Source organism: Cryptomeria japonica, chromosome 11 (assembly GCF_030272615.1).
Source record: "Cryptomeria japonica chromosome 11, Sugi_1.0, whole genome shotgun sequence".
NCBI classification, from domain to species: Eukaryota; Viridiplantae; Streptophyta; class Pinopsida; order Cupressales; family Cupressaceae; genus Cryptomeria; species Cryptomeria japonica.
Window position 1 is genome coordinate 44,814,057 of NC_081415.1, and position 15,683 is coordinate 44,829,739.

Genomic DNA, 15,683 nt, shown 5'->3' on the forward strand with positions numbered 1-15,683 from the left:
GTCTAAGCCATGTCCATAACGGCTAACGATGCACAAAAGAAAGATGAATCAGGGAGGGGCACTACACTTTGGATGTATTGATCGTTTTTAGATTTGACATTACCTATGATGGGAGTTCCTAGGTGTGTATGGTCTTTCTTGACTGGTTTGGCACTCAGAGCATATGATTGGATGTTATGGGTTGTATATGTCAATGATATGAGATTCACTTGATATTTGTATACCTTTGAGGTATGGATAATTAGATGTGTTAGCACTTGTTGTGGGTATTATTTCAGCTATGGATATATGGTTTCTCGACAACTACTAATGCATTTGATACCTATGGATTGAGAGTTTGTGTTTGGGATATTAGTTGAGGTAGGACTTATGCTTCGTTGTGAGAGATTGTGTGGCTTCCCTTTGGATGACTTCTTATCTGTGTGCAATTGTAGTGGCATATTGGAGGATGAGAGCATTCATGTTTTTTATGGTTGTCACTTTGTTTCTTGTTATTGGTACCTTGATGGAGGACATTGAGCACTTGGATTCCTTTATGGTATATGTGGTTAGAGGGATTCTATTGGTATTATGGATGTGTTGCATTAGTTTTGTCATTGATGTCAACACTTATCCTTTTGGAGATCTTTGGTTATGTTGAACTGACACATTGTGATCACCGACATGTTCAGTGACTTATGCACAGTCACCGGTATATTGTTCACCGGCACTAAGGATAACTTAATATCATCTGGAGATCACTTGGTTATTTTGAAGACATGGTTTGAATACTTGGTTTTGGTGTTTTGGTTAATGGTCTAATCGGGTTGACATATTTGTTGTTACCGACAAATTGGTCTAAGTTATGGACCGGTATGCATTATCTATTCAAGATCAACATGACACGTTATGGAGATGATTTATTCATTGGATATTGTTGTAAATGTATTGAGCCGACATGATGCATCGCATCTTGACTTATTTGTAATTGATTTTATTTTAATATTCTTAGTGAGTCGACCTACACATTTGGTCTTAGGTTTTGGTATATATGTAAGATCTCATTTGTGAGATGGAAGAAAGTAGAGAAGTAACGGTACATGGTATATGGTATTGTAACATGGTATGTGTGAATATTGAAGATCATATGAGAAGACCATAGAGAAGGCTCAAGGAAGGTTTGAAGGTGATTATCAGAGCTTAACTGGTACTGAATCCAGCATTGAAGATGCTACTTTGAGCAGTACATTATCATTGGATTTAACCATCCAATTGTAGTTAATGTGACTCCTATTTTGTGATTGAGCAGTGAGCTCTAGGCGGTTGGCCTTTCTGCATGTGCAGACCCCATTTGTATACATATACTATCTGCAGTAGTATCATCTGATTGTGGGTAAGGTTTCCCACCGTGGTTTTTCCCCTTACAGGGTTTCCACGTACAAATCTTTGTGTTATGTGTTGTGGATGTTGTTTCTTTTTTTGTTTTGTGCATTAAGATTCACCGGTATTAATATTAACTGCTAATCTGTCAACCGACATTAAGTTTGGTTTACCGGTATTAAGTATCAAGTTTGATTAGGTTATATTTGGGTTGTAATTCATGGTCAACTGATCCCCGCCGCCCCCCCCTCTTTCAGCTGCGTCACGGGTCCTAACAATTGGTATCAGAGCTAAGTCCTCTTTTTGCAGAAGTTTAACAACATGAGGAGATCCTATGGCAACAAACTTTTTCAAGAAGGACAGTTTGAAACTTGATGGAACTAACTATGGTATATGGAAGATCAGAATGGAGACACATCTGAATTACATTGGAAGAGACATATGGGATGTTACAAAGAATGGCTATGTTGGTCCTACACTGAATCAACCTAATCCACCAACATTGGGTAAAGATCAAGAGAATGATTGCAAAGCAAGGGAAGCACTTTTGAGTGCATTCTCAGATCGGCAAATCGTGGGATTATTAGACCAATCTACTGCTAAAGCTATTTGGGATAAATTGGAGATGGGTGAACTCACAAAGCTGGTTCCCACTTTTTGGTATGTCCTGATTTTTGTTGAAATCATACATTTTTTAGAAAATATAATGATTTAAGCTTTAAGAGGTCTCATTTGAAGTAATTAATTGAAGAGAGTTAAATCAAAGCCTCTTAGATCAAAATTTCCTGGATAGAACCTCTCTACTTCTAAATCATACTTGCAATGGAGTCTCCTTTGCATCTATCAAATGCTGATAAAAAGTCAATTTTACATTAGCTTTTGGGGGGTCAAATTAATTTTTTTTAAAGTATTTAGTCCTTGTTATAAGATTTCCAAATAGTATAACTTTTAATATATTTAATTTCATTAATATATTTTTATTTTATTTCTTATGAATGTAGGTTTTTCACTGAACATGAACTTCTTTGTTCAATGCATTGGGAAAAATAGTAAACTAATTCAAAAAAATTCTGAAAAATATCTATGCACTAGGTATTGATAATTTCTTTCTAACAAAAAAAAGAAAATTGAATTTTGATATATATAGAACAAGTTATGTGTTCAAACGTACACCCATATCTAAATTATAATTAGTCAAACTTCAAAACTTAATAAAATGAAAAATATTCAACATATCACTATCAAACTAACTGCATGCCCTGGGTATTGATGTTACAAACCAAAATTCAAAAGAATTAAGTTTTTATCATCTTCAAATTCTTAACGGTTTAAAAGTTATAGGTGTCGGAAAGTGAAGGTTTTTTTCAAAATATTCATCTAAGTGTCAAAGTTGGTCAAAAAGTGGGAACCAGTATTGTGAGTTCACCTAGACACTGAATGAAAGTGATACCACTGTCAAAATTGCAAAACTGGAATGCTTCCAGGTCAGGTATGAAAATGGAAGAAGATGAAAGCATTTTTGCTTTTATGGAAAGAGTTAATGAAATTGTTTTGGGAATACAATGTTGTGGAGGATCCTTAAGTGAAGATGAAATTGTTTCTAAAGTTCTAAGAACATTGCCACTAGAATACAAAATGAAAGTAACTGCTATTAATGAGTTGAGAACAATGCCTAATAAATCAGTATCTAGAGATACCTTGGTTGGAAAACTTTCAGCATTTGAGCTTGAGGAATTTGGTCTTGTTGCTACAATTAAGACATATTTAGCCTTCAAAGATTCATCATCTGCAACATCATCATCATCATCTGAGAAATCTGATTGGAAAGCACTTTATGCAAAATAACTTGAAGATATCAGAAGGAAAAATGAAGAACTGGAAGAACTTGAAGCACTATTTGCAAGGAAAGTGGCTAAAGGTCCTATTAGAAGTAAGTATGAATGTAAAACACCATTTAAATGTTTTAACTGCAATAAAGTCGGTCATATGGCATCTAGATGTCCTGACAGACATGCAAGATTGAGAGAAGGAGCTAAAAGAACATATAAGCCTAACCCTAAATATCAAAGATACAGATTTAAGAAGAATAGAGACAAATCATATTACTATGTTGATGAAGGAGTTACTGATGATTCTGATGAAGAACCGACAGACAATGGATGAGATTTTGTTACAATAAAAGAAGATCAACTGACACCTACTATTCCACCGATAGAGCAGGCCCTCGCAACTAAAATTGAAGAAAAAGATGAATGGATCATAGATTATGGATGTTCACATCATATGACTAGTGATAAAAGTAAATTCTTATCTTTTCATGAATATAGTGGAGGTCTAGTAAGATTTGGGGATGATAAAGCTTGTTTGATCAAAGGAAAAAGCACTATATCTTTAGATGGTAAGCACAATACTGACAATGTTTATTATGTTGAAGGTTTGAAGCATAAACTTTTGATTATTGGTCAATTAGTTGAAAAGGGTTTTTAGTTACAATTCAAGAATGGTAAATGCAAAATCATGAACAAAATTGGTTCGGAGATTGCAACTGGTAATTAGACTAAAGGTAATATCTTTCATTTGAATAACAGTGAAAAGACATTCTTGATTGCACATATTGATGAAAGTTGGTTATGGAATAAGACACTTTGTCATGTAAATTTTGATTGCATTGTAAAGATTAATTCAACTAAGGCAGTAAGGGATTTACCTAAGATTGTGAAACCTCATAATCTGGTATGTAAGGATTGTCAAATGGGAAAGTAAGTTAGAACAACTTTTAAGAGTATTTCTGATAAATCCAATAATGTTCTTGATTTAATCCATACTGACTTGTGTGGTCCGACAAGAATAAGAAGTCTACAGGAAGATAGATACTTTATGCCAATCATTGATAATTATTCTAGAATGTGTTGGGTTACTTTTCTTAGGGAGAAATCAAAAGCTTTTGGAAAATTCAAATTGTTCAAGGCAATGGTAGAGAATGAAACCGGTAAGAAAATCAAAAGTTTGAGATCAGATCAAGGAGGAGAATTCACATCTAAGGAGTTTAATACATTTTGTGAAGTGAATGGAATCATAAGACAATTATCATCACCCCAGACACCTCAGCAAAATGGAATTGTGGAAAGGAAGAACATAACTATTCTGGATGTAGCTAGAAGCATGATATTGGAAGCAAATCTACCTCATGTGTATTGGAGAGAAGCAGTGAATACAACGATTTACACTTTTATCAAAGTTCACATCAAAGGTGAAACCGGTAAGACCCCTTATGAACTATGGTTTGGTAATACTCCTACTCTTAAATATTTCAAAATATTTGGAAGCAAATGTTATATTAAGAGAGATGAGTATATTGGTAAATTTGATCCTAGAAGTGATGAAGGAATATTTCTTGGTTATTCATCTAAGAGCAAGGCATATAGATGTTTTAATAAAAGATTGCAAAAAATCATTGAGAGTGCTAATGTGAAGATAGATAAACAATTTAGAAGAAATTCAAGGTCTATAGATTTTGAACTGGCAGTTGAGATGATCATAAATGAACCTATACATAGTGTGGATCCAGTCACACCGACATCATTAAAGAATTCCACAGTGACTGAAGAACAATATCAAGTGAACAAACCCAGGTATGTAAGACTGAATAACTCTGAAAATCAGATAATTGGGAATAAGTATCAAGGTGTTATGACAAGAGGAAGACTAGCAAATGAAGAGGTTTGTTTAATTTCTCAAATTGAACTAGCATTTGTTATTGAGGCATGTGAAGATAAACATTGGATTAAAGAAATGGAAGATGAATTAGAACAAATTGAAAAGAACAATTGTATTCAGGTATTATGGATTAAGCTTATGTTGAAGGACATAAAGGTAAAATGCAAAGAACCTATAATCATTTATTGTGATAATTCAGTAGCAATTGATATATCAAAGAATCTAGTATTCCACTCTAAGACTAAACATGTTTCTATCAAATATAATTTTCTGAAAGAGAATGTTGAAGCAAATAAAGTGAGGTTGGTTTATGTGAATAATAAAGAGCAGATTGCAGATATCTTTACTAAGCATTTGCCTAAGGAAACTTTTGAATGTCTCAGAGAGAAGCTTGGGGTAATACCCTCACTGGTAGAGACTTAGATAGTTGATGATTGGCATCAAACTGGCAGAATTAACAAAGAAACCTTTTTTCCGGCTTTGATGGAGGAGAGCTACTTCTCAGGGGAGTAGTTGGTTATAACAATTGGTTATTTTTATTGGTTTTATAAGTTGACTGTATGCTCTGGTATTTGTATTGCTTTGGCATTTGATGTCAAAGGGGGAGAGATATCTATGGAAAAACTTTGTATTTAGGAAACATTATCCTAGGGGGAGAAATTATTCATTGGGGGAGAGATTAATCAAATCAAAATGCAGAGAGTGATTTTGGTTTTGACTTCTGGTATTGATCTATTTTGGAGATTGTTGGTTTTTGGTTTTTGGCATTCTGTTTTGGCACTTAGATGTTTTTCCATCTTGTGTTGCCATCAATGCCAAAGGGGGAGATTGTTGGTATTATGGATGTGTTGCATTAGTTTTGTCATTGATGTCAACACTTATCCTTCTGGAGATCTTTGGTTATGTTGAACCGACACATTGTGTTCATCGGCATGTTCAGTGACTTATGCACAGTCACCGATATATTGTTCACCAACAGGTTATATTGTTCACCGACACTAAGGATGACTTGTTATCATCTGGAGATCACTTGGTTATGTCGAAGACATTGTTTGAATACTTGGTTTTGGTGTTTTGGTTAATGGTCTAATCGGGTTGACATATTTGTTGTTACTGGCAAATTGGTTTAGGTTATGGATCGGTATGCATTATCTATTCCAGATCAGCATGACATGTTATGGAGATGATTTATTAATTGGATATTGTTGTAAATGTATTGAGCCGACATGATGCATCACATCTTGACTTATTTGTAATTGATTTTATTGTAATATTCTTAGTGAGCTGACCTACACATTTGGTCTTAGGTTTTGGTATATGTAAGATATCATTTGTGAGATGGAAGAAAGTAGAGAAATAATAGTACATGGTATATGGTATTGTAACATGGTATGTGCGAATATTGAAGATCATATGAATAGGCCATAGAGAAGGTTCAAGGAAGGTTTGGGGGTGATTATCAGAGCTTAACTAGTACTGAATCTAGTATTGAAGATGCTACTTTGAGCAGTACATTATCATTGGATTTAACCATCCAATTGTAGTCAGTGTGACTCCTAATTTGTGATTGAGCAGTGAGCTCTAGGCGGTTGGCCTTTCTGCATGTGCAGACCCCATTTGTATACATATATTATCTGCAGTAGTATCATCTGATTGTGGGTAAGGTTTCCCACCGTGGTTTTTCCCCTTACAGGGTTTTCCACGTACAAATCTTTGTGTTATGTGTTGTGGATGTTGTTTCTCTTTCTGTTTTATGCATTAAGATTCACCGATATTAATAATAACTGCTAATCTGTCAACCGACATTAAGTTTGGTTTACCGATATTAAGTATCAAGTTTGATTAGGTTATATTTGGGTTGTAATTCATGGTCAACTGATTCACCCCCCTCCCCCCGCCTCTCAGTTGCCTCACGGGTCCTAACAGATTCTTCATTTGTTCATGTTTGAGGTTGCTTATTACCCCTTATGCAATGTATACAAGTAGGAGAATGCTAGGTATTGGGTGTATTACACCTTGGATAATGTTTATAATGTATTTTTCATTATTATTAGTGTTGCACCTAGGGGAACCTAGATGAATGTGCATCACTAGGAGCAAACATTCTTGGGGCCACTTTATGTGTTGTATTGTAACATTATGATGTGTATTTAATGTGAGCATCATGTTAATATATTATATTAGATTATATTTATTTATTTAATATTAGAAAAAGTAAATCAATAAAGTGAAAACTATTGGCATTTGATGAATCAGTATGATGATATGATAATAATATATGTTGTCATTGATGTCAATAAGTATAGGTCAACCGGTATGAAGATTGGAAGAAGTTGTTATTAATGATCAAGTTGGAGAACCGGTATGAAGAGATGTAGCGAACCGGTGTTAGGGTTTTACTAAGTGTGACTACCAGTTGGTAGTCTCAGCTCTAAGGTTTCCGGTTTGGCAATCTAGCTTGTGCGATGCAATCGATGATATTTTGTGATGAGTTAGCTAAGAAATGAGGATGAGATTGAGATGCCATGTCAGTTTTGTGTACGTGAAGGATTTCCTTGAGGATCTTGCATATGAAGATCGATTGCATTAAATGTCTACCTCGGGAATGAACATTCTTCTTAGCGGTATGAGAAGAAAGCGTGATGGGTTACTGATTTCTATGTGCGGTGAAAAATGGGCAATGCAGATTGACTTATGATTTGTTTAAGATTGTTTCATTCTATGAAAAGTGTTTGGACGATCAGGATTGGACCGCTTGTAATTGTAAACCTAAGATGCTTAGGGTTTAGCGTTTATGTTACAGACCTAATTGTTGTCTATAAGGTCAATGATGTTTGTTATTGTAAGTTGTTGGCAAAATTTGTGTATGTATCCGAGTGATGAGATACTTGTTAGACCAGTGAGTGAAAACTGCAAAGTGTGATTGCAGAGTAGAGGAACTGAAAAGGATCTGCCTTAGCATATAGTGTTGTTATCAAATCAGAGTTTTACCTGTTGTCTTCTAACCATTTCAACAGAAGGAAAATCCCTTTGCCGGGTAGCTTTAATAGGCTTACTGTAAATCCTCTAACCAGGTGACTCAAGTTCATTGAGTTTTTTAAATCCTCTAGCAAGGTAACCTTTAACAGGGTATATACCCATTCCTTAACCAAGTGATCTTTAACATGATCGGTTCCTAGCATAACCTTATTGTAAAGTCTTTAACCGGACTAGGCTCCTAATAGAGCGAGCTTCAAAAGAGTTCAAAATAAGCTTGTGGGTATTCATCCCCACCGTGGTTTTTCCCTTTTGGGTTTCCACGTGAAAAATCTATGTGTCATGAGTTGTGCATTTTTCATGTGATGATTAAGTATTCTTTGTTTGATTGATTATGCATGTAGAGCTAATGGTTATGGTATTGTTGATATACCACACGCATATGTTTATGGGTGAAGTAGTTATCAAGTATTGAATGTATTTGAAGTGTTCAGTTTTACTGGTTTATGTTGTCTGAAGTCTTACTGTGTTTAATTGTCATTGTCATGGTTAAGTTCAGTAATGAAGACAACCGGTTAGCATTGTTTTAACTTGACAAGTTGCTGAGAAATTTTTGTATGTATTGATTCACCCCCCCCCCCAGTACCGGTTAGGGTATTTGTTGTTCATCATTATTCATCAAAAACTTACTACCCAATATTAAATGCGGGGTCAATGGTTTGTAATCCCATGGTATTAGTCACATGGTTTTATGTAATACCACTTAGTAGTTTTGTGGGAGCTTGTTTCTATAAAAGAAACCACAACGGTAGTCATTTAAGGCTAGCAAGTTGGGTATTTTGGCTAAGGGGTTGGAGCATCTCTTGTAAACATGTGCAAGAGTTTGAAGCATGGCATTGGATGTGTGTTTACATGTTTGTTCACAAGGAGTTCTTGTAGAGGGCTTGTGATTCAGAGGTGTTCATGGATGTCTTGTAATGTTGCATTGTTGAATAATGCATGGTGGATGGATGCTTTTGGAGGTTGGGTTGTTCCCTCATGAGGGTTTTTGCTGGGTATATCTTGTGTCATTTTTTATGGGTGTATCGTCTATTCTTTTACATATGTATTATGAGTACTTATTTGCATTGATTTTTCTTATGAGTTATGTGAAAATTGTCATTATGTGATTGTATATTTTCCAACACCACAAAGATGATATGACATTAGGATGTTAGAAACTTAGGATATAGCAATATATGCAATCAATTAAATAAATAATTCAACATGTTATGACTCTTTGAGACACCCCAATCCCAACAAAGGATGCTAGGAGTTATCTCATAGCAGGATAGGGCTTAACCAATTTTCACTAGTACTATATGCAAGTAATAAATGCCAAAAGCCACCGCATATTAGGTTGGACCAACTTTCATTAATAACATGGAGGTGATAGATGTTAGGATCCACTTGCTTAAAGGTTTTCCAAGCTATGCAAATATTATTAATGACCTCATATATTGTGTTCTGTTCCATGCATCTCCTTGTCAATGATGTAACTAGTATGAGATTCTTGTCTTGTCATCACAATTGATAGCGTATTGAAAAAAAAGGATGGGACCTATGGTTAGGATGGGATGCATTGACAAACTTTTTTCCTATTGTGATGTACTCATATTAACATTCCTCTTTCTTGTTCCAATCAACTCACATTGAGATTCCTCTTTCCTATGGGTGTTAGTGAATTCAATGAAAGGGAAGACGCGTGTGTAATACCCTAAAAATGGTCATCTAAACCATGGGCCCCTAATCTCGACAACATCACCAAGGTCCTAACCAAAGGCAATTAAATAAATCTTGAACGCACAATTAATTTCTAAAATCATCAATGTCACATGGCAAATTAATCAACCAATATTAAATAAATATTTAATTAATTAAATCATTCCAAGTAAATCATTTTAAACAATTATCTTATTTATTTTAATTAAATATCTTTTGCGTATTTAATTAAATAAATCAATTTGCCATTAAATCATCAAAAAAGAAGAATTAATTTGAAAAATAAATAAAAAATTGCCATAAATCTTCAAAAAAGGAAACAAATCAAGAAAGAGAAATTGTAAATTATGAGCACAAATCTTCAAAAAAGGAAACAAATAAAAAAATGAATTAATTGATCAAAAAAGAATTAAAAATTTGAGAAAAGAAATCAATTGAATATAATCTTGAAAAACAAATTAAAAATTGATAAATAATCTCAAAGAAAGCAATTAAAACAATTAAATATTAAAATTGAATGAAATAGAGAATCAATCAGTTTTTTTCTAATTTTATCTTAATTTTAGTTCAATTTCCTTTAAAACTGAGAAAAGCATCCAATCACATCAATTCACCTGGATTGTGCTTCCTCTTGGAAAATTTTGACCGCTCATCATCATTTGATCTCAACCTTTGGTTTCTTTCTGAATTTTCATCCTGGAGAATATATTGTTATTATGTTGTTTTTGCTCTAGGTTCATTGAAAATTTGCATTGAGATATTGCATATTAGTTATTTCATATTTTTTAAATCATTTAGCTTAAATATTCATATATTGCTTAAATCATGTTAGATTAATCTTGCATCCATTTAGCTCATATTCATGCTCATATAAGATTTAAAAATCCTTCGTTTAGGTGTTGTCTAGTCACTGGATAGCCTAGCAATCTAAGAGCAATCTAAACTCGCATCTACTAGAAGGCAATGGGTCGCTTTGTTATGGTTTATTATTCATTGATTATTGATTTACTAACCATGCATCTAATGACTTAATTGAAGTGTTGTGTATTCCAGATACAGATACAGGTCCACTTTTCACACACACAACATGCAATGAGATTGCATCCACTTCTTTTTTCCCAATTAGTTGCTATGTGTATGTGTGAGTCGCTTACTATGTGTACATGTGGTGTGTATGAGCTAGCCACATTGTGTATATGTGAAGCAAGGGTGAGATAGTCGTGTGTGTGTGGGTTGGTGTGGGGAGGGGGCGAGAAGGGGGTGAGGGGTGTGGCGAGCATGTGAGAACTAGTCACACTATATATACATGGTGTGTGCATGATTAGATCATTATGTGTATATGTGAGGTATGTTAATCTAATCATTATGTATACATGTGATGTACATGTGGGCTACACACTAGGTAGTTTTATGTTCCTACTTCTTGTTGACATTGTGCTAGCATCTATTCAGGATACTATTGACATCATATTATAGAATGTGGATTGAATTGGAAGCATGTTCTCAATTTATGTGTATATGTGATGTATGCGAGATGATCATTATACATACATGTGATGTATATATCAGTTAGAGACTGTAATTTTATGTTCTTGCTTCTTGTTTACATTGTGCTAATATTTGTCTAGGATACAATTGACATCATAATATGGTGTATGGATTCAATTGGAAGCATAACATCAATTAATGGTTGTGATTTTAAAGAGAGGTCAGAGATCTCATCACTATTATGTGCATGAAGTCTTTCTATGTTTGGCATGTGAACTATAGAGCCTTGGCTTCCTAGAAATGGATATGTAGACATAATATTTTTGAATGAACCCTCAATGAATAGGCTGAGGTTTAAGGATTTGTCATGATACAAGAACTTATCCATTTTAGTGCAATAATGTAAGATTGTCACATAGAGTTGTCACCATTAGTGTGGGTTGATAAGGTTATGAAGCTAACCATTCTAGATTGAAAAACAGTTAACGGATCGATTAAGAGTATTTTTAAGGTATTATAAAGACACTAGGGAAAAAAACGCTGTAAACAAACGTAATTAGGCCTAATAAACACTTTTCTTTTTAGTAAAATTTAAAAAGCTTACAAAATCAAAAACCTTGTCAATTAAATTACCTTTACAAGTATGTTTATGGTGGTTTTGTTTTGGCCCCGAAAGAGAATATTAAAGAGATTTCTAGGGGTACAGTTCCCAAAATGCCCTAAAATATGGATAATATGAGTTCTTTGAGGAAAATGTTAACTGATTACTCTGGGGACATTGAATGCTGCTGTTTAACAACACGTTGATCTACAAGATAGGCTTGGCTTCTCTTATGAGCTTTTGCTGATGCAGCTCTCTGCAATTTTACAAAATGGCAAAAACAATCTCGAAGATGACAGGAATCAGATATGTCAAGAGGGTATGCCTGGAAGTATCCACAAAATCCTAGGAACAAAATTTGAATAGGGAAATAGCATAGGGACCGGAGAGGGGAACAAAGGATCAGGACATGTATGGTTGGAACATTTTATTCCAGTGATTTAAAAGAATAGATGAAGCTCAGTAATAGTAGCTTTCCCCCTAATTTTACTTTTTATAGTAGTTCTGTTGGTAGAAATTATAGAAATATTGACAAAAAATATGCTACATTTTAAACCATGTAAGAGTACTCCAATAGTTGTCTCAGAACCCTCCCAGTATTTTTGTGTGATGAAGCTGTGAATTGCATCTCTCTATGGAAGGCAAGAACAATGGAAACTGGTAAATGCTTTGTCCTGGTGATGAATTTCTGTTCTAATATAGTTTTAATTTCCAAACTAAGTAAATTATTAAGTCCCCTCCATTAGACCTTTACGTGAAAGGATAAATTCCACATTTCAGAGTCCAGAAATGTACCAAATGATACAATGGGCTGACAATACAAATGTATTAATATGACAGACCTATAGGTGGCATCAGATACATAGAACATAGGTCAATTTAGAGTTTGCTCTGACGCTTTGTGATGCTCCCCAGAGCCCTTGCCTTCTGCTTAAGCTCAACCTTCTGAATTTTCCCTGTCGAAGACTTAGGCAGATCCTGAAATATCAGTGTCTTTGGAGCCATAAAATGTGGCAATCTTGCACGACAAAAAGCAATGATGCTTTCTGCAGTAACCTGCTTGGGTCCCTTGAGCTTCACAAAGGCACAAGGGGTTTCCCCCCAGTACTCATCTGGGCGCCCCACAACAGCAGCCTCTAGAATCTCTGGATGATTGTATAGGATAGATTCAACCTCAATAGTACTAACATTTTCACCCCCTGAGATAATAATATCCTTAGACCGGTCTTTGAGCTCAATATACCCATCAGGATGCATGACCCCTAAATCACCTGTCCTAAACCACCCCCCATCAAAAGCAGCCTCAGTGGCAGCTACGTCATTCAAGTATCCCTTCATGACGGTATTACCCTTGATCATGACTTCCCCAATTGCTTTCCCATCAGCATTAACGCTCTCCATAGTTTCTGGATTCTTAACATCAATATCCCACAGCCCAAGGTGTGGGACACCTTGTCTAGCCTTCAACTTGGCCTGCTGTTCTTCTGGCAGAGAGTCCCATTGGGGTTTCCATACACAGACAGATGAGGGGCCATATGTTTCAGTGAGGCCATATGAATGAATCATGTGGAAGCCAAGCTTAGTCATGGTGGACAGAACAGCTGCCGGTGGCGGGGCACCACCAGTTACTATCTGCACAATGTGGGGAACAGGCTTTCTTTCATGGGGTTGAGCATTTGCAATCATGCTTAAGACTGTGGGTGCACCACTTAAGTGTGTAACTTTGTGCTCTACAAGGGCATCAAATATTGCACTTGCTGTTACATTTCTTAGGCAGACATTTGTGCCACCCTGTGCAGCTATGGCCCATGCAAATGACCAGCCATTGCAGTGGAACATTGGGACTGTCCAGAGATATACAGGCATGGACATCATTTCACATAACAAAACAGATGCAAGAGCATTGAGATAAGCACCTCTGTGACTGTATACGACCCCCTTTGGACTGGAAGTAGTGCCAGATGTGTAATTTAGTGCAATGGAATCCCATTCATCCTCAGGCCACCTTATTTTAAAGTTTCTGTCTGCATTGCTCAGAAGGCTTTCATAAGTTAAGTATGCAGGGTCTGTATATTGGGAATTTTGTCTACTATTCAGTTCAGGAATCAGTACCAGAATAGGAACCTTTGCATTTTTCTGTTGTGACAATAGATGTAAAGCTTCATGAACAACTTCTAAGAACTGTAAGTCTACAAAAATGACCTTTGCCTCAGAGTGTCTCAGAAGCACTGACATTGTGCGTGCGTCATGACGAACATTTAAGCAACAAAGCACTGCCCCTGCCATTGGTACTCCAAATTGCAGTTCATACATTGCTGGAATATTGGGAGCCACTACTGCAACCTGAAGAAATAAATGAAAGTTAAAAAATCAGTTAACATGCAGACCACTGTATTTGTTTTGTCATCTCCACTGAAATCAAAACATTTGTCATTCCTTTAAAGAAAAAAATGTTCATATTTATAATTGTAATCTATGCATCTTTTGAAAGGCTACGGTAAATCCATAAAATTATACAAAACTATGTACCATGGTTGTCTATGAATTAAAACTAGAAAGAAAATTCATTATTCTATATGTCATATCAAAAGGATGCTAGCATAGTCATGGGATATCATCCAATCAGTTTAATTCATATGAAGTAGTATATACACTGTATGTACCAAAGTTGCAGGACTCTCTGAAATAGTTTAAGACTTATGTACGCCCAAGTAACCAGGAGTTCACAAGAAGCCAATATGGATTGACTTAGCAAGACTGAGTTTCAGCAAGTCTATCCTAGTCAGACAATGTGACTTAGCCATGATCTGAAATTGGATAATGAAAATCATCAAATGCAGTTGAGTTGAACAACTATTAAAAATGCTTACATGTTATGACCTAAAAATGTAGGTTTGTGTAATGTCCCCGTTTTGAAATGGGATTTAATAGTAAATAATAATAATAACTTATAAAAATAAAAAATAAAAATAAAATTAAAAAATATAATATAGTTCAAACTTAATTAAGTTTAATGAACGATCATATATGAAATGAAGAGTTGTGATTCCCTCAAACATGAGATATAAAATGGAGATCATTTCATTTGATGACATTCAAGGATCATTCATCCAACAATAGTTAGGAAGAAAGAATGGAGCATATGAATCAAGAAAGGATTAATAGAAAGGAATGGGTAGAAAATAAGGAGGTGACTATTTCAAAGGGCAGAAGTTATGTACTCTTTAAAGGGTGGTAATTGTGAAAACACTCTTGCAAAGGGCAGACATGATGAAGAGGTGCGACTTCTTCCTCACACTGGAAGATATAAAGGGAAGAAGGTTTCATTTGAGGAGGACATGCAAAGGAGGTCAATTAAGAAAATAATTTAATATTATCAAAAGGCATAAATGGAGGGTGGTGACTCAATTCTTATGAAAGGTGTGACCCCTTCACCAATAAAATATAAAGGAGAAATTATTCTAAGCATTCAAGGATGACTATTCAATCATCACTCATCACTCATGAATCCATCAAAACAAATCCTCCATTCATCCACCAATCATCAATCCCTCAAGAAATCAAGCAAACAATCAATCAGCAAGAGCAAGCAAACAATCATCAAATCTGCATCAATCATCACTTCATCTTGGGATCAAGAAAACAAACAGCTCAGCAATCAAGAAATCACTCTATCAAATCAACATTCATTCAATCATCATCCACCAATATATCAAAATAGCATTCATTACACCATCACTCGTCAATCATCTTCAACAATCACTTAATCATCACTCACCAA

The 15,683-nt window shown here is 35.1% G+C and overlaps 1 protein-coding gene across 4 annotated transcripts in view; it reads right to left on the bottom strand.

The window, feature by feature from the left end:
* Positions 1–12,583: 12,583 nt before the first annotated feature.
* LOC131076788 (butanoate--CoA ligase AAE1) overlaps positions 12,584–15,683 on the bottom strand; it is a 70,810-nt gene continuing 67,710 nt past the window's right edge. For all 4 annotated transcript variants that reach the window (XM_058014109.2, XM_058014110.2, XM_058014111.2 and 1 more), the window contains exon 3: positions 12,584–14,245. In XM_058014109.2, coding sequence (XP_057870092.1) covers positions 12,782–14,245 — 1,464 coding nt within the window. In that variant the 3' untranslated portion in view covers positions 12,584–12,781. The remainder of the gene's footprint in view (positions 14,246–15,683) is intronic.